Source organism: Dysidea avara, chromosome 7, assembly GCF_963678975.1.
Source record: "Dysidea avara chromosome 7, odDysAvar1.4, whole genome shotgun sequence".
NCBI lineage: Eukaryota > Metazoa > Porifera > Demospongiae > Dictyoceratida > Dysideidae > Dysidea > Dysidea avara.
In genome coordinates, this window is record NC_089278.1 from 6,134,050 (window position 1) to 6,153,298 (window position 19,249).

The 19,249-nt window shown below is 40.9% G+C and overlaps 2 protein-coding genes across 3 annotated transcripts in view; one reads left to right on the plus strand and one right to left on the minus strand.

The window, feature by feature from the left end:
* The first annotated feature begins 14 nt into the window (after positions 1–14).
* LOC136260356 (putative ATP-dependent RNA helicase TDRD12) overlaps positions 15–19,249 on the plus strand; it is a 36,906-nt gene continuing 17,671 nt past the window's right edge. For both annotated transcript variants that reach the window (XM_066054048.1, XM_066054049.1), the window contains exons 1-6: positions 15–108; positions 2,903–3,046; positions 3,809–3,897; positions 3,954–4,001; positions 4,054–4,149; positions 4,202–4,266. In XM_066054048.1, the coding sequence (XP_065910120.1) occupies positions 85–108; positions 2,903–3,046; positions 3,809–3,897; positions 3,954–4,001; positions 4,054–4,149; positions 4,202–4,266 (466 nt within the window). In that variant the 5' untranslated portion in view covers positions 15–84. The remainder of the gene's footprint in view (positions 109–2,902; positions 3,047–3,808; positions 3,898–3,953; positions 4,002–4,053; positions 4,150–4,201; positions 4,267–19,249) is intronic.
* Positions 17,699–19,249, minus strand: LOC136260925 (uncharacterized; the record flags this gene model as incomplete). The annotated part of the gene is given in 6 exon segments (XM_066054842.1): positions 17,699–17,911; positions 17,968–18,116; positions 18,279–18,450; positions 18,497–18,754; positions 18,807–18,993; positions 19,043–19,249. Coding segments are annotated over 6 exon segments (1,128 nt in total), but the record flags the coding sequence as incomplete, so codon positions are not given.

The following is a 19,249-nucleotide window of genomic DNA, read 5'->3' on the forward strand; positions in this document are numbered from 1 at the left end:
ATACTTCGGATAATCTAGTATACTCTCCGTATATGATTCCCACAATCAAAAAGGAGCAAACAAAGTTGGTACACGTGTGGCCACATGGAGGCTATCACAGTGGTGCAGGTTAGTGGTGTGACGTTTAGTATGTGTCTGTAAGCTAGTTTCACTGTGTAGAGCCGCAAGGTGGGAAGGGGGCTTAATAGATTGCAATTGATGAGAGATAGCAGTCTATTAAATCAGATTATCCTTTGGCTTAATTTACACTATTTTACTGAGTTGCAAGTTGTAGTCTAGTTTTGACATTACAGTGATTGATTGTTGTAGAAGTACAATGATTGTTTTTGAGTCCTGTGTTTTGTCGACTTATTGTTGAAGTGTCATTTTAAAATCATTTTCCCATTTCTAACTCTGAAATATCATGTAGGGACAACATGTATCACGTTTATGTATGGACATTATCCAGGGACACAACAATAGAGCAATAACTTTTACATCACAAAACATTAAAATGTGTAACCACAACTTCTGCTGGGAAAGAAATTCAATAGTGGGGCTCCTTCAAGAGGCTACAACTTGGCTTCTGGTGATTCTTTTTGTATGAAACGTACAGAGAGCATAGAACAGAAAATGTTATTTGAGAATCAGGTTGGTTTTAATTATCCAGGTTACAAGGATAAAACGGCTGTCCAGTGTTTTTCACCACCAAGCAACACTTCAGTATAAAGAATGATCAATAATGAACTATTGTACACCGATTTGTTGATATAAACGTTGTGGGACTCTTCTATTGTACTTTACAAAGTGTCAAAATCCTTGTGCCTGTACATTTTTTGCCAATTATCAGCCGTAATTAGGATTTTCAACTGGAGTAGGGACCATAACACGTCGATAAAAAGTACTGAAACAAGCTGGAGTAATGCACAATATTAAATCACAGCAAAACAATAAGAATCCCTACTGTGCTCAAGATAATGAAAATGCACAGTAGAGATATAACACTTCTTATTGTTTTACTGATTTAATATCGTGTACTACTCCAGCTTGTTTCAGTACTTTTTATCGATGTGCTATGGTCCCTACTCTAGTTGAAAATTCCAAATTCAATTTTGTGTACTTATATGATATTTAAGCAGCTGAATTTAGCCTTACATAGCCAGACACATTAGTTCCTGTTGTCTAATCAACAAGTGGTCTAACCAATCAGGTGTGAGACTACATGAACACATTGATCACTTATGTTTTGTGAGATATGCTGTATGTATGTTTTATTTATTTATTAAGGTTTTACAGCACAAGTGCTGAAGGTCTGTGGGACACCTGGTCCTACAGCCTGTTTAAAGTTGTATGTATGTATGTACACTGTATCACTGCCAAGTTACAAAAGGGACAGCAGACGGGTCCAAATCATCAGATGCAGGCTTCTTGTCTAGGGTGATTCCATTCTTTGGGGTTGCCCACCTGGCCCAAATTCAGAGCCTTTAAGCCCGAAGAGTAGGAGGTCATTTAATAGGTTGGCCCAACTGTGGTGTACCTATCATTTCATTCTATGTATGTATATAACACTGGTATACTTTTAAAGTTCATAAATGCAATAGGTTTGTAGCTTTTAAAACTTCTGTCTAAAATATGCTCTCCTTTATCTCATGGTCATGTTGTACATATCATCATCATTATTTTTTCCTTTTGCTGCCCGTCACTCTCTGGGTGTAAACATACAAACAGACAGGAAGCTGCTGTGTACACTTGTAAAATACCTGTTTTATGGGTTGAAACATGTAAACAGCACTATAGCATGGTGTCCTTAGTTTTAGCTCTCATTTGGTAAAGTAAAATTATTTTTGTTGTCATGTTAGAATGTGCATAACCTAAGAGAATTCCATGATGTTACTATGTATAGTGGTCATGAAAAAATTTCAATGTCTACTAATTAGGTTGATAAGCATGTTTCAGGCCTAGCATGACTATCTTTATACAGGGAATTTTTAATACTTTATTATAATTTCGTATGAAATACATTACTGTATAGCGGGAAGCTAAATCTTTAAAATAGTGTATTTTTTGAAAATAGTTTTTTTGTGATTTATCAGATATAGAAGTGATAATCAAGGTGAGAAGTATAAACGAAGTCCAGGTGTTTGTTTTCTACTTTATCAGTTAGCTAGCTATAATTAGGCACTGGAAGGTGAACATGTCAAATGAAATCGCGAGTTTTGAAATTGAAGAGAATTATTAGTGTCCTGAGTGAAATGAAATAGCTAGACTGCGTATAGAAGAGCTGAAAAAATAGCCAACTAGTTGTGGCTCAGTCCGCAAGCTGTTCAGATTCTGGCCAAGCAACATACTCTGGGTGGTCCCAAGCTATGAACTTAAGGAGAATGGTGATTCTGCCAAAGCCAGATGGGCCTTTATCGATATCTATGTTTAACAATCAAAACATCAAATTCTACCATCTACAGGTAATCAACGCAGTCATCGTTAGCTAACCAGCAAGTGGAATTGGCAGATCTAGTTAATTTATCTAAGGTGTAGCGCAATAAAGATGCTGTTTCGAAATATTCACACTTAAGAAAATTTCCTGCTATGGCTCTTAGGTTGGATATCTATAATGGTGACCATCTCTGCAAGTCTTTCACTTGTACATAGTGGGGGTATTGTGACAGCTGCCATTGTACAGGTATTGAATATACTACCGATGAAAAGCACATGTGCACACAATCACACTATACATTTTGTACAAAACTGTAAGAAGTATTAATTGTGTATAATGGTTACCTAGTGTACCCAGTTTCCAGAACAATTGAATTTAGAGAAATGGTGCTTCTTTAGAAATTCTCTTGATTATAGTACAGCTAAAAGGTTACAGTATCTAACCACTGACCAGGGTTTTGTGTGTAAAGAGTATTTGGTTGTTGAATAGTTTGATGATAATGGAGGTGTGTGGGTGTGGACTAGTCCCACTTCTGCTCATCAGATGTACAAGATAGAACGTGAGCTCTACCGACATGTGAATACTCCCAATTTTGCAAAACAACTGGATGAGATTGACATTGCCAAACAGCAGGTGAGCTACTTGTGTAACTGTGGAAGTAGGGATCCCCCCCCCAAAAAAAAATTACACGTGCCACCTAAAATGCTGCCTTCAAAAATCATCCTAGAGACATCTTATGCAATGAAAATCACTTTTACGGAATAATGTTAGTCCATCTAACATCATTAAAGACAAGAAAACACTAGTAGGTGGCCAGATATAGAATTTTTTTTAAATTGCTAAAATTCAGATTTTAGTCTGACTGCCTGCTTGCCTAAGTCACAAGGCTAGAGGCCAAACGAAACAGCACATAGCCACCATTTTACTCTACAATAACGAACTCACCAGTGGGATGTGCCAAGAGCTTATAATGGCATTACCATTAGAAACAGAAGGGCACCACCAGCAATGACCAAACAAATAGTGCAAGAAGAGAAAATCACAGTGAGGAAGTAGCAAACTTCAATTTTTCCAACACTTTTCTTCCCTGAGTCAGGTCCTACTCACAAGGAGGGGGCTTTGTATGTGAGCTCCTATTCAGATGTTCTTGTCTGTCCTGTTGAACACCATTACACAAGCTACTGACTGCATACAGTGAAAAGGAAAAACTAGTGCACATGGAGCACTAGTATCCTTATTCTATTTAGCAGTGTACTGAGATACTTATTTACATGTATTGTATGTAGTAGGAGGAACCTATTGCAGCTTCGTAAAGTACACTTATTTTTTCCAACAATATTTTGTGATGTGTAATGACTATGTAATGTACAGTATAAGGTTAACCTTGTGTCTCAGCCTTGTGTAGTGCAACACTTATCAGACAGATGGGCTAGAGGTGAGATAGTTGACACTGTAACCACACCCACTGGCCAGTTGGAGATCATGTGAGCTAACTATCATATCCAGGTCTATACATGTAACAGTACCTGTTTGCATGCAGGGTATCCTTGTGGGACCTCGGAGAAACTGCCATAGTGCCTGAATACAAGTAGGTGATTATAATGATGACAATGTTGTAATTGTGATGTTATTGTTGTTAGGTGCTGTCCAATGCCAGTCAGTTTAAGAGACATTCCTCACCTTTCAAAGTTGTTGTCATTGGATAGCATTGTTCCTTGTTTATACCACACCCCTGGGTAAGAGCTGTCCCTTTTGTTGCTACTGTCTTATATCAATCTGTTGTTGTAGAGTGTCATGGGATAAGAATACAATGAATGAATTATACAAGTTGGTTGGACTTACACCAGACTCAGGTAAATGTCATTTTATTGTCACTTCATAACCATCATGAGAAGCATTGTTACTTGGACTGTACTGGAATAATGGATGCAATGGTTGTTTCAGTCATTCATGTGCATCTGTCATTGTAGTTGTTCTTAGCCACTTATCAGTTCATCATATGCACATTTCAGTGTCAGTATCATATGGCATACTGTAACAATGCTATTTTATTTAGCAACTGTATTCTTCAGTGTTGAATGTTTCAAGGCTCACTCAGTTTGTGGAGCTTCCGGTCTGGTAGCACCTGAGAAAGAGCTAGGCTCTGATAGCTATCATGGACAGCTTGAAGCTAACACCATCTTTTTGCTACACCATCTCTTTGTTATACCAAAATGCAAATGGCCTTAACTTACATCAAGATTACATGTATATGAGTGAGATGAGCAAATGTAACAACTGGTATACCCCTTACTACACAAAATATTACAGCAGTTAGTAGCTCCTAATACAACGAACTAATAGATAGAAAATAACAGTCCAATATCCAGCACTCATGGGTGTCCATCCCAGCTTGTGATTTTTGCTGCTCCAATGGTACGTAGGTCATCCTACAGAGCAAATGACATGGGGATGGGATAAATAAGTTTTTGTGGTGTTACATTTGTTCATCTCACTCATATAATCTTGATTTTACTTCAGGCCCTTTGGGACTTCGTCAAATCTTCACTTATATTTTGTGAGATCTGCTACATGTACAACTGGTAGAGTTCAAAGCGCACAACCTATATGCAGCAAAAACATACACATACAAATAGCTGCAACTTATGAAGTACGTTATATAGCTAGTGAATGCAGTATCTAATATGTGATAAGTAATGAGGACCATGTAACATTACAATACTCCAATGAGAAAAAAAACCCATAGATGGCACTAAGTCCACTGATAAATATGGTACAAAGTCCGTGTTGACAAATATGGCACAGAATCCAATGTACAAGGACAAGATCCTAGCTCTTATAGCATGGCTGAAGTATGGTCTGAGCATAATTTTTCTCAAGTGTGGGATGGTAATAGAACCTTCTGAACGAAGAGTCAGTACTCCAGTCTACTGTACACAGGATGTCTTCAATGAGGACTCCTTTCTCTGAGGCTGCTGTACTGGAGGCTCCTCTCACTGAGTGGGCTTTAAAAACTGAAGTGTCATCTCCTGCTCTCCCTAGAATTTTCTTCAGCCAGTGAGCGATCCATTGTGATGTTACAAGTCCATGTGGTTTGATGTAAGACACAAACAAAGGTTGAGGATCACTGGCTCCCTCTTCCTGTATTGTGCTGTGGCTTTCTCATATTGTCTCAGACAATTCACAACACACAGGTGACTATCCTCTGGGAAGGCTCCAAACATAACCTTAGGTGGGACTCCCACAACCCTTCTTGCCTAGAGTAGGCAGTTGGAAAACCATTCCTTCAAGTTGGTAGAAACAGTGCCTTAAATCCAGAGCTTGAAGCTCTGGCACTTTGCTGGCCTCTACCAAAGCCATTAACAGAGCTAGTTTCTGGCTTAGTTGCTTCAGTAATAAAAAGTTATTCTGACCCATAGATTTGCAGTATTCCACAACCACGTCCACACATCCCACGTGGTCACATATCTTGGTTGTGGCGGGCGTAAGATGTGAATTCCTTTCAACGGTCTTGAGACTAATGGGTACTTGCCCATAGGAACTCCTTCAACATGATCACAGGTCATTGATACCGCTGATCTTATGGTGTTTATTGACTGGTATTGCAGTACTCCCTTGAATAAACATGTCAAAATGTCTAAGAATTGTTTCACAGAGCATGAAAAGGGATCCACCTTCCATTCAGTGCACCAGCTATCCCACTGCTTCCAGGCACTCTGTAACAGGTAGGCAGTATTTGTCCCCTTACTCCATCTGGTGGCCAGCAGCTGGGAGCTTCTGAACTGCAAGCTGTCTACTCCTGATAACTTCCAGGCAGCTAGCTGGAGTTGTTCTGCTACCATCAGTGGATGTGGCTTGCCGAATGGAAGTGCTGGATCTGCAAGTAGGACAGGGGAAAGTCTATGTAGTTCCAGCAGTGCTGGATATCACAGTTGTGACCTCCACACTGGTGCTATCAGTAGCAGTGATGCTCTGTCCTCCCTCACTTTCCTGAGACATTTCCCAATCAGACAAAATGGGGGAAAAGCATATCCAGTCAGTCCATGTCAGTTCGACTCAGTTGCAGGGCGTCTGATCCTATTGATTCTGGATTTTGTCTCCAGCTCACAAATTTCTCCAGCTGAGTAGTCAAGCGTGTTGCAAAGAGGTCCACGTTGCACTTGCCAAGTGTTTGCATGATGAGTTGGAAGGTCACTGGGCACAGTTGCTGTTCTGCTGTGGATTGGATGGTCCTTGACTCCTCGTCGGCTACACAGTTGTCTACTCCTGGGAGGTGTTCTGCCCATAGAGACGAATTTCTCACCAGGCAGAGATAGATCGCCAAGAACTGGGGAGTGAATCCCTCCCATCTGATTCACATAGAATATGGTTGTTCTGTTGTCCATTTTCAGCAAGATGTGAACATTCCTTGTGTCCTTGGCAAATTACTTCACTGCAAAGGTAGCCACAAGAAGTTCCAGGTAGTTTATGTAATAGTCCATTTCCACACTAACTAAAGTATTCACGGTATGGTATTGAATACTAATTTATTACACGTTGTGCAACATCCGGTGTCCTTTGGGAGGCCTTAAAATGTATTGAGACCTACGGGACTAAGATCTTTACACTTCACAGGAGCCCAAACCATACCGTTTATTCTTATTATAAGAACGTACTTTTATAGCAGCCACTAGACTACAACAATGATGTGAAAATTGGGAAGATATGCTGTGTTGTGATCGAGAAATCAGCAATCTTGTGTCAAATGGTAGTGATATCTTAAGTTTTAAAGGATGCATCTTTCCTAAAATGAGGTATTTTTACTCTTACAAGTATAGAGGATCATTAGGCAACAAAACATGGCCACTAAACGTACTGTAACGGGTGAAATAATCGCATAGTATTGATAGAATCACAGCGATGAAAGATCTCCTATTTCTGTAATTATATTTTTGCATAGCGTTGTTCCCAGCCTTGTACAAATGTAGTAACAAAGTTTATCTCACTAAGTAGACTTTCTAGATTATGATTATAATTATAATTAAAAGTACCGGTAAAGGCACAGCCTGTATACCGGATCTGCACACAATAGTACAATTAACCATTATACAAAAGTAAATCTCGAATCAAATAAGTAATTATCTAATAAGGATTTTGTGATAACGCAACAGTTTAATGATTCACATGGATATCATTTGAACAACTACAATTTAATGCACACCGTCAACTGAACTGAACAATGACTCAGTGGGCGCGTGTTACAAATGTGCGCATGCGTGAAAATCAATCTACTACAATCCTCCCCTCAAAAATAAAACTAGGGAGAAAAAAAAAACTTACAACAATAATGCTTGTAATGAATACAGATAATAGTTATAAGTTCAGTCTGTCTGGAGGTCTTCTGACTCTAGATGATGTACGTAATGGTTGTGCTTCTTGGCTAACAACGGAGGAGTTTGCATTACTGTCCTCAAGTGCTAAAGGTGCTGGAAAGTCGAAGTCATCAACAGAAGGGTGCACACTAGTACTAGTGGCGGCAGATACAGAGTCAGAATCTTCATCAAAATGACATTTCCGTAGCTGATCTTGATGTTTACGACATATAGTACCATCACAATCAAGACGGACCTTGTAGGAAACAGGACCCGTAACCTGCACAATTTCCCCAGATATCCATGTAATAGGACCACTGTAGATGTGAACAAAGACTTTGTCTCCCACATTGAAAGGTCGAGACTTGGCATGCTGGTCATGCTGCTGCTTTTGTCTGTCTTGGACGTCTGTGATGCGCTTAGACAAATTTGGCACAACCAAGTCTAATCTGGATTTCAATTGACGATTCATCAGTAGGTTGGCAGGTGGGACTCCAGTTGTGCTGTGCAGTGTTATTCGATATTCAAAAAGAAAACGTTGGATCTTTGTCTCCAATGAGCCATCTTTAAACTTCTTTAATGCGGATTTAAAAGTCTGCACAGCACGCTCTGCCAGGCCATTGCTTGCTGGGTGGTATGGTGCAGATGTTATGTGCTTGATTCCATTCGACAAATAAAACTGCTTCATCTCTGAACTTGTAAAAACTGTAGCATTATCAGTGACAATAGTGTCCGGTAACCCATGAATCGAACAAATGCTTCTAAGTTTATCAATCGTGACTCTAGATGTGGCATTTCTAACAGGAACAACTTCCAACCATTTAGAAAAAGCATCCACAACCACCAGGAACATGTGGTCAAGCAGTGGCCCTGCATAGTCCATGTGAAGCCGGGACCATGGTTTCTCTGGAATTGACCATGGATGAAGTGGAGCCAATGGTGGCAAAGGCTTACTCGCCTGACATGCTGAGCAGGTTCTTACTATATCTTCAATAGCTTTATCCAATTGTGGCCACCATACCACCATCCTTGCCCTTGCCTTCATTCGTGATGCTCCTTGGTGTGCTTCATGTAAATCATCTAAGATTCTCTTACGTCCTGCTGGTGGAATAATTACCCTAATACCCCATAGAACACAACCGTCCAGTGACGACAACTCATGTTTTTTGGATGCATATGGACGCAGAGCTGGATCAACTGACTCTGGCCAACCATTTTGAACAAAATGAAGTACTCTTGACAATTCTTTGTCACGGCGAGTCATAGTCTTAATCTGAGTAGCCGTAACAGGGCCACAGTTCAAGTGTTCTACTAGTAACACTAGTTCATTTGGAATTGGGACATTCTGTGGTTGTGATGGCAAGGGTAAACGGCTTAACCCATCTGCATTTCCAATGTCTGAACCTTTCTTGTACACAATGTTGTACTGATAGGCCGCCAAAGTCAACGCCCACCGCTGGATTCTAGCAGAAGCTAACGTGGGAACAGCTTAGATTCATTCAGTAGAGTTTTCAGGGGCTTATGGTCGGTATAAAGTGTGAAACTATGCCCATACAAATAGTTATGGAAACGTTTAGTGCCGAAAATCAAAGCGAGAGCTTCTTTTTCGAGTTGCGAGTAGTTTTGTTCTGGTCGAGATAGCGTTCTTGACGCATAAGCAACTGGCTTTTCTACTCCCTTTTCATCAATCTGGGATAAAACAGCGCCAACGCCATAAGGAGATGCATCACACATTAAAGTCAATGTTTTATTGGGATCGTAGTGGACCAGTAGGCTATCTGAGGTTAAGAGCTCTTTGGAATTTTGAAAAGCTTTAGCTTGTGTCGGTGACCATTGCCATTTAACATTTTTACGTAACAAATGATACAAGGGCGCTAAAGTCGTGGCCATGTTGGGTAAAAATTTACTGTAGTAACTTAATAACCCCAGATAAGCCTTCAGTTCTGTGACATTCTGTGGTGTGGGTGCATCTCTCACAGCCTCAAGCTTGGCTGCAGAGGGATGCAACCCACTAGCATCAATGACATGGCCTAAATATTGAACAGCAGGTACCATGAACTCACATTTGTCTTTGCGTAGACGAAGACCTGCCTCTTGTAGTCTTGACAACACCACCTTTAAGTTAGACATGTGCTCCTCTGTGGATGTACCGGTGATGAGGATATCATCCAAGTACACCAAAACTCTGGGAATTCCTTGCAACAATGTTTCCATTGTCCTCTGAAAAATGCCTGGGGCAGAGGACACTCCGAAAGGCAAACGCTGGTAACTAAACAACCCTTTGTGGGTGTTAATGGTCACAACTTCTTTGGACTGTTCATCTAATTCAAGCTGCTGATATGCTTGGCTCATATCTAGCTTTGTAAAAGCGATACCACCCGTTAGCGAGGAAAACAGGTCTTCTACCTTAGGAATTGGATACTGCTCAAGCCTGGAAGCCTTATTGGCGGTCAGTTTATAATCGCCACATATTCTGATAGACTTTTTGTCCGTTTTTAAGACTGGAACAATTGGCGCAGCCCACTTGGAAGTTTTAACTGGCTTTATGATACCAAGGTTTTCTAGCCTTGCCAACTCATTTTCAACCTTTTCTCGCATGGAATATGGTATGGAGCGGGCTTTACAGAACTTAGGAGGAACTGTTGGATCCACATGAATGGATACCTTGTCACCCTTAAAGGTACCTAGCTCATCAGTAAAAAGCTCAGAAAATGGCTGTAATAGGTGTTGTAACGAACTTTCTTGTACCGAGTTGACTGGGATAATTGAAGGCCAGTCTAACCGGATATACTGCAACCAGTCTCGACCCAAGAGGGTTGGGCCGTCAGTAGCAACCACAATCAATGACAATTTGTGTGTGCAGTTATTGTAACTCACTTCGCAAGAGACCTTCCCTTTAACTGGTAACTGCTCCCCTGAGTATGTACACAACTTGACATCTGTAGTGTGCCAGCTTTCCGAGTTAGCTTGGAAAATTTCCTTGTAACTAGATTCCGATATGATGGAAACTGCAGAGCCTGTATCAATTTCCATTGATATTGTTTTCCCATTTACTGTAATTGGTGTAGTCAAAGGAGCAGGATGAGCACTGGAACAATTCTGGTTGATAGCAAACAAATGGTATTCTTCTGACAGAGGAGTCTGAGCCACTATGGTATTTGTTGGTTTTCCTACTGTAGTAGGAGTGACTGGTTGTGAGAAGCTGCGGCTGCGACAAACTGCTGCTATATGCCCTTTCTTGTGACAGTTACTACAAACAGATTCCTTGAACCAGCAATCTGGCGCTTTGTGATTAGGCTTTCCACATCGGTAACACTTGACAGATGATCGTGGCAGTTTCTCGTTTTTATACACTGGAACTGTAGTATCACTGGTGGGTGCCGTTGCAGCCTGAAGCTGCTTTGCATCTTTAGTCGCTGCTTCGAAAGCTAAAGCAACCTCGAAGGCCTTCTTGAAGGTTAACTTGTCCTCAGCCAGTAGTCGCTTCTGAACTTGTGGTTCATTGATGCCACACACCAGTCGGTCGCGCAACATAAGATCCAACGTTTCACCGAAATTGCAGTGCTCCGATAAGGATCGCAATTCAGTAACATAGGCCGCGACAGTTTCATCCGATTCTCTTACTCTGGTATTAAAGCGGAATCGTTGAGCAATCTCAGACGGAGGTGGGCAAAAATGAGTTGTCATTGTCTTCACCAAATTCTTGAACGAAACGTCAGTCGGCTTGTTGGGTGCGACAAGATTACGAAGGACCTTATATGCCTTGGCTCCCATAGAGCTGATGAGTACTGAACGTTGCTTGGTAGAGTCTGTAATATCATTTGCAACGAAATAATGCTCCATGCGCTCAATGTATTGCACCCAATCGTCGCCTTTTGCAGTGTTAAATTCTTCCAACTTTCCAAAGGACACAGCCATTACGTAGCGTAGGATACGATAGTCCTCGTCGCCAAATGTGATAACACAACAGTTTAATGATTCACATGGATATCATTTGAACAACTACAATTTAATGCACACCGTCAACTGAACTGAACAATGACTCAGTGGGCGCGTGTTACAAATGTGCGCATGCGTGAAAATCAATCTACTACAGATTTAAAAATTATTTACAGAATTTATGTTGACTACAACTGCAGGCAAAGCGTTCCGATCATTAATTAACGTATTAAAAAAATATTTTGATTGACAGTTTAATCTTGAGTGACATTTGAAAAGCTTAAACTGATGTCCCCTTGTAATGGTGGTATCGGAGTAGGTATATAGAGTGGAAAAATCTGAATTAAAATAGTTATTGATAATCTTGTAAAGTAGTATCATATCACCTCTGTGACGCCTGTGAGCCAAGGATGGTAGCTGTAGCACTGCTGGTCTCTCTTCGTACAGTTTATCTCTTAATGATGGCAATAAACGTGTAGCCCTACGTTGGATTTTCTCCACTTTCCTTTGGTCAAGTACAAAGAAAGGCCCCCATACTGCGTTACCATATTCAAGCGTTGGATGTACGAAAACTGTAAATAATTTAGTCAACATATCAGAATCTAAATAATCAAAAGATTTCTTAATTAATCCTAGTAATCGATTAGCTTTTGCAGCAACCTCTGTGGTATGCAGATGGAACTTAAGTTGGTGGTCCAAAATAATGCCCAAGTCTTTGTAAGAATCAATATTGTCAATAACTGTTCCATCCAAATAATATGGCCCATAGTGATGCATTGGTCTAGATGCTGAAAACAAAGTCACTAGAGTCTTCTGCCATGCTAAAGTCGCTTCTTCCCACTATACAACACAGCGAATCTTCACAAACTATATACCATTGTGATGCTAACAACCTGAAGATTACAATTTCATTCTCAGAATAAAAATAAATGGTACAGTTTAGGCTCCCGTGAAGATTTCTTACCTCACTCCAATAGGCTTCAATACATTTTAAAGGACACTGGTTGTTGCACAATCACAATTATTAACCACCACATTCCTTAGCCCTTGTGTGAAAATGGGCTATTCTTGTTCTCTGTCTGTGACCATAGGCCGCCTGTTCTCATTCCTCTGCAGGATGCTCCCCATCCCAGCATTGAGGCATCTGTCTCTATGGTTCCTGTAGCTGAATCCTCCTCCCATTCATTAAATTCGCTTTGGTGGACAACCATTCCAATTCGAGGGGCTGCCTCCCGATTTATCATTACTGTTGTCTCCTCCCGGTTTATCATTACTGTTGCCTCGAATGATTGAGATGTCTGTAGCACCTGATTCTCCAGATGTTGTAGCTCCCGGTACCACAAGGCCACTGGATATACAGCTGGTATGGTTGCTGTCATCTTACCTATTAGCCTGGCCAGTTGGCGGAGTGATGAGTGATGCAGCTTGTTGTACTCTCCTGTATGCTGTGGTTATCTGGACTACCCTCTCTTCGGTGAGCCTGATTGGCATCTTTTGGGAGTCTACTAGGAAGCCTAGGAATTGTATTGTCAGAGTGGGCTGTAGTTAGTATTTCTTCCTGTTGATCACAAAGCCTAATCTTTCCAATAGTGATGTAGTCTGACCTAGTTGTCTCTCCAGTTCATCCCTGGACTGGGTCATTACCAACGTATCGTCCAGTAAGATTATGACACATGCCCCCTTCTGGCGTAGTTGTGCCAGCACCGGCTTCAATAGTTTGGTAAAACCTCTGGGGGTACTGTGTAGTCCGAAAGGAAGAGGCTGGAATTCGTATATGGTGTCCTGCCACATAAAGTGGAAGTATCTTCGATGTCCTTCCCACACTGCGACTGAAAGATACGCATCTTTGAGGTCTATGGAGGCCATCCAGTTGCCTTTCCTTAGTATGTCCTTCATCATATACCTAAGCTCTCCATCTTGAAGTGGATGCCCTTCATGAACTGGTTCAATGGCCTCAGATTGATCACTGGCCTGTGTGAGCCGTCCTTCTCAACAACAATTATCCGGCTGAGGAACTGGTTGGCACAAGAGGAGACAACCTTTATTGCTCCCTTGGACAGCAGCTACTCTGTGAGCAGATGGTCCTTCTTCGACACTATGACCCTGGGCGGAACTGTGGACTGGCGTGCCAGCTCTAGCTTGTAACCCCTGACCACTTCCAAAACCCATTGGTTGGCTGTTATCTCTAGCCAACTGCATGGGCATGGGCAATATGGTAGGCAGCCAGTGGGGCAAAGAGTGGATATACCAGGGATAGAGGTAACTGACAAAAAAATTTTAAAAAAAAGAGTTACAGTATTGGTGTGTGTATGAACTGTCTCTTGGTTAAGTTTCACTGCTACTGCTGGCCAGGGTTCTTGTTCTTCTTCCCTGAGTGTGGGCTTTGGACGGTAATACAGCTTTTGTTGGTGCCTCTGGTTCCTGCTGCTGTACTTTGCGGGGGCGCCCTTCTCCAACAGGGTCATTGGGATCATGATCCTGTCAGCATCTTTTGGGTGCTAGTTGTCCACTCTGCCTGCCCACAACCTTCGCCAGAACCTTCTCCTCTTCCATCCGTTTAGTTGCTTTCTCTAGAAAGCCTCCATGAAAGAGAGTAGTTTCCTTATCTTTCCCTTTTGTGTCCTGTGGTGGTGAACTTGTTGGGTTGACACGGGCCCAGGCCACTCTCTGTCTTTCCTGAGTGATTGAGTGGGATGCACTTCTCAGGAGGATCAGAACCCTCTGGATGAGTAGAATCACCTGCTCAAATGAGACCTTGGTTTTCTGGCTAAGTAAGTCTGACCAGAGGCAGGTGAGGGGGCCTGCTAGGTTAAGGATCTGGTCTTCAACCTTGTATAAGGTTTCTTTGAGACAAAGTGAGGATTTTTCCCTGCCTGTTGGATAAATCTCTTGGCCTTTTCACCCAGCTTGGGGCAGCACAAGGCTGTGCAATTTGGCTTTGGGAAAATTCATGATCTTGTCCAACTCCTTCTGCTGAGCGAAATACTTCTTTAAGAAGGTGTTGATAACTTCTCCGGCTTTCCACGTCTTCTCACTTACAATTGTTGGGTCAAACTGGATGACTTCCAGTGATTCCCCTTCATCTAGTAGATAAACGACATCCTCGTCATCTATTTGGCTGTTCTCCTCTTCCTCCTCCATGCCCTGGCCCTGCATACTTGTCTTGTGGAACCAGGGAGGGGTTCATTGTGGCAATCGTTGACAAAGTAGTTGGCCCTCAGAGAGGTGTAGGGAAAGAAAAACAGGGAAACTGGCCATTATATGGTGGCCAGGCACCACCTATAGGTATATCTCATCGCAGGTTTCTTCACCACATGGCCACCATATTATAATCTCTGGATCAGCAGTTCATGTAGATTCTTGTTGTCCAATAGTTCCGCAACTCTCTTATCGCATTCTGCTGCCTCTTCATTGGTCATTCCTGTCATGGAGCTACCTTGACTATCGGACGCCATTACGTGAGCTACTAACACATGTGCAGCAAAAGAATAAGTTGGGGATGGACATGCATGTGTACTAGATATTGGACTGTTGTTTTCTATTTATTAGTTCATTTAATCTAGAGCTACTAAACTGCTGTAATATTTTGTGTATTAAGAGAAGTGCCAGGTGTTACATGCAACAAATCTCATGAAATATCATAAACATACCATATCATGATGAGTCACTTTGTGGATGTAATGTGATGGAGCACTGTGTCTCTGAGCAATCCTCAGAACTTGTTCATCGTTTAATCCCAAATATATATCTGCCGTTGTGGTCTTAAAAGATGGGCTATCAGGGAATTCAGCAGTCGACTGCTGCTTTGCTAGAAAGGTGTGAAACCCACCTAAGACTTCATTCTTGTACACATCTTTCTATCTCAGGTTTAACTCAGCTATTTCTTGACAGGACCACCATAGGTGCTGCTGGATCCTTCTTGATCTGCTGTTTCAGTTTGTTGACAAAAATAGGATCAGCAGCATGGTACAAAAAGAAGTAGGCATGGAGCTTCCAAACCACCTTGTGGAAGGTCTGCTGAATAACCCCTTTTCCCAATCATTGTACAAATTATGCATCCACCTTGCCAAAAAAAACCGTGAACATTGCCTTGAAATCTTTCTTGGCAGGTGTCCTATGAAGATGCTATCTTTTTTCACCACTACAGAATACCTGTTGTACTCATTGAGTAGTTTTCTTGCACACTCTAGCATCTCTCCTTTAACTGCATCCCATATCTCGTGATATACATGGTGACCACGCACGCTACACCTGTGTTCAAATTCCACCATTCTTGCTGCCTCCATAATGCCTTGCTTCATGTAGCAAACTTTAAATGTAGTAAATGTAGGCTGCCTGTCACTAGTCTATCGCTACAAGTCCTCCAAAACAGGTTACTTGTTGGTTTCTTGTTGGAGTGGTGGTAGCTCGTTTTCAATATTTGCTTTTATTGTATGGGGTATTATTTTGTGGTGTGGTTGAGCAAGTAATTTTAATATTTTCATGTTACCATGAAGAAATTTCAACAAAATTTTCTAACAGTGAAATATTTTTTAGCTGAAAAAATTGACAATTTGATGAGGGCCCAAAGGGCCCGAAATTAAATAGTGATTATATGAGTGAGATGAGCAAATGTAACACTGGTATTTCCTTTGAAATATGCAAATACAGCAAAGTTTATAGCTCAACACTATGTAACAAAGTTTCTTCCAAATAAGGTATCTTCCCAATATAGTTGCATCATCCTCCTATAAATAGCCCAAACACGTGGCAATATCTGCTTTGAATTTTTGCTGCCACATAAGGGACCCACTTGGTGTCTGTCTGAAAGAGTGAGATAGCAATGTAACACAAACTGGAAGGGAGGGAGGGCTTTGGGCAGTGTTACATTTGCTCATCTCACTCATATAATCACAATTTAAAGGGAGAGAGACATGGATTTTTAAAATTCTTTTTTATTTCATAATTGTATTGATTTATTACCCTAATGTATGATTGTACATATGAAATTTAATTTACTGTATGATTTGTTAATGAAATACACGATCAAAAATGTTTCCGGTGTAGATCTTACGTTAACCTGCGTCATAAGTTACTACGTCACAAGGGGAACGCTGTGTAAATGTAGTATGCATTCCATGGGAGATTTTATCAGTAATTTACGTTTCATAGTGAAGTTCATTGATTGACTAGGTATAGAAAGACTTTGTTATAGATAATTCCATGTCATCAATGGATTCCTACATTACTATATCGCGTCCTTGCTCGACATCTTCCCAAGACACTATGATTTCCGATGAATACAGCGACGTTTCCAGCTTGGTCTCTAGCAATGAAATTAGCATTTTCAACGAAGACACAGATGAAGAAACTGAGGAGACAGCTATAAACTCTCTTGAACCTTACCAGTTTGAGCCAATAGATGCTACCGCTAGCGATTCCAGCTAACTAACCGAGGATGAATCATCGTCTGATGAAGAGCAATTTAGTAAATTGCCGAATGATATGAGCTGGTATGACTATTCTACCACTGCTAGTCAGCTGATAATTCCATTCCTACAGGTGCCACTGTGGCAATTGTAAGATGATGCCCACTAGAAAAGAATGTATATGCTGTTGCTCCATTGTTGAAATGGTAGCTAAGCTGGAAGAAGTTGGTGCTACATGTATCACTGAAAGTGAAGGGTTCGATGCAGTTTGTTTAAATCAGTGGGTCCTGCAGACTGCTTATTACCAATACAGACAACAGTACGGCAAGTATAAAGAATCTATTCACGAGTACGTTAAACATCATATAGCACATTCCCCTTAAACCTTTAAATTTGATGTGCAGGCAGTGCCGATTCACAAGCTACCGTCAACTGACTCGATGGTGTTGGGGTTGGCTGGGAAAGTCAATAAGAATAGTGCTACCAAGCTGTGCTGTGGATAAAATTAGGCACACATTTCCTTCAGAGACATATGCAGGCTTTAAGTACCCTAAATTGTAATAGTATATAATAACTGTATATCATGTATATATATATATGTTTAATAAAGTGAACAAGTAATTGCGATGTGAATTGCATTTTACATTAGCTAAATCGACTTTTGTGCTGTTGTATTGCAGCTGCTTTGTCTGGTCGCTCGAAAGCAGAACATAGTGGCTTAGGCTCTTCTTCATCTGACAGATCTCCCCCTCCTGTGTTGCATTGTTTAATGGTTTCTTGTAGTAGTTGTTCGATATAACCTGCATACACATCAACATAATTACTATAGTTAATTAAAATTAACCATTTCACATACCATATGTAGCTTTCACATGAACTTTGCGTACAAGATAACCACCCTTCTTGTACTTAGGCTGTACAACATCGTATCGTTCCACACCTTGTTTTGTGACTGCTTGAGGGCGATTACTGTTTTCATTAAAATGTAGTGCTGCTAGCTTTAGTCTGAATGATGTAAAAAGCAACTTTATGTCTGCAGGTTAGGTCACACAAATTAGTAAAGGTGTAAATAGTTAGCTCACAGTACAGAGAAATTAACACATCAATCAGTACATTTAACACTAAATTGAATGAACTCAAAACGAAGTCAAGTGACTATTGCATTACCTGCTTTTCATTCCCTTGTAGGAAAAAGCAACTGCCTTAGGTGCAAAATTAATCACAACATTGTGAAATGACTCCAAGCTAGATGTTTGATGAGCACTTGAAAGGCGGGTCATGTCCTTTAAGTGTGTTACATTGGTCAGAAGACGTGTTAGCTTCTCACTCGCTTTCGTGTCTATTCAATAAAATTAATATACCGGCATGCTCATCATGTCACTTACGTCTTTTAAACCATTTTTTCCTCCTATCTCGGTGCCGCAGTCTACCATGTGAACATTTTGGAAATTTTGTGCTGTGCCTCCTGTGAACATCATGGACATGGTTGTCCAATGACAGCCATTTAGCTTGCACAAGTTCACTGTCATCGTCAGGTGTTGTGGACACACACCAGTATAGATGGTTGTTGATACTCTTCTGCCATTCACTAATTAATTCACAATTCTTTTGTTTTCCCAGTTTCTCCAATTTCTTACGAAATCCTAGATATATTCTCCAGTTGTGCAGATGTACAAGTATAATTATTATACATACCTTTTGCTACGTGCCATGTATCAAAATAGTGTTTGATGTCTGGGTGTGCTTCCCGTAACCATTTGTTTATCTGTTTATGCCTGTCTGTGACAAGTACATCAATGGTTAGGTGATGGCCTTCCAGAAATTCCATGCAGCGATGGAGACCCTCCTTCTCCATATGGTAGCTTCCTTTAACTTCATTGCTCTATTAATAAAATTTACATGTAGTATACACCACATACTCCACTATGTACCTGAACAAGCTGTATATCCAGTATTTTATCAAGGCTCAATTCGAGCATGGAATATGATCCATACTTAGCACTATGTCCAGGGCTATCAGATCTTCCATCACCACCAATAACCAAGCCTTGCTGATTCTCTTTCAGTTTATTAAGAAGAAGCAACTGGCAATTCTCCCAAATAACACAAATTGCTGGATGAAGATACTTTTTCTGATG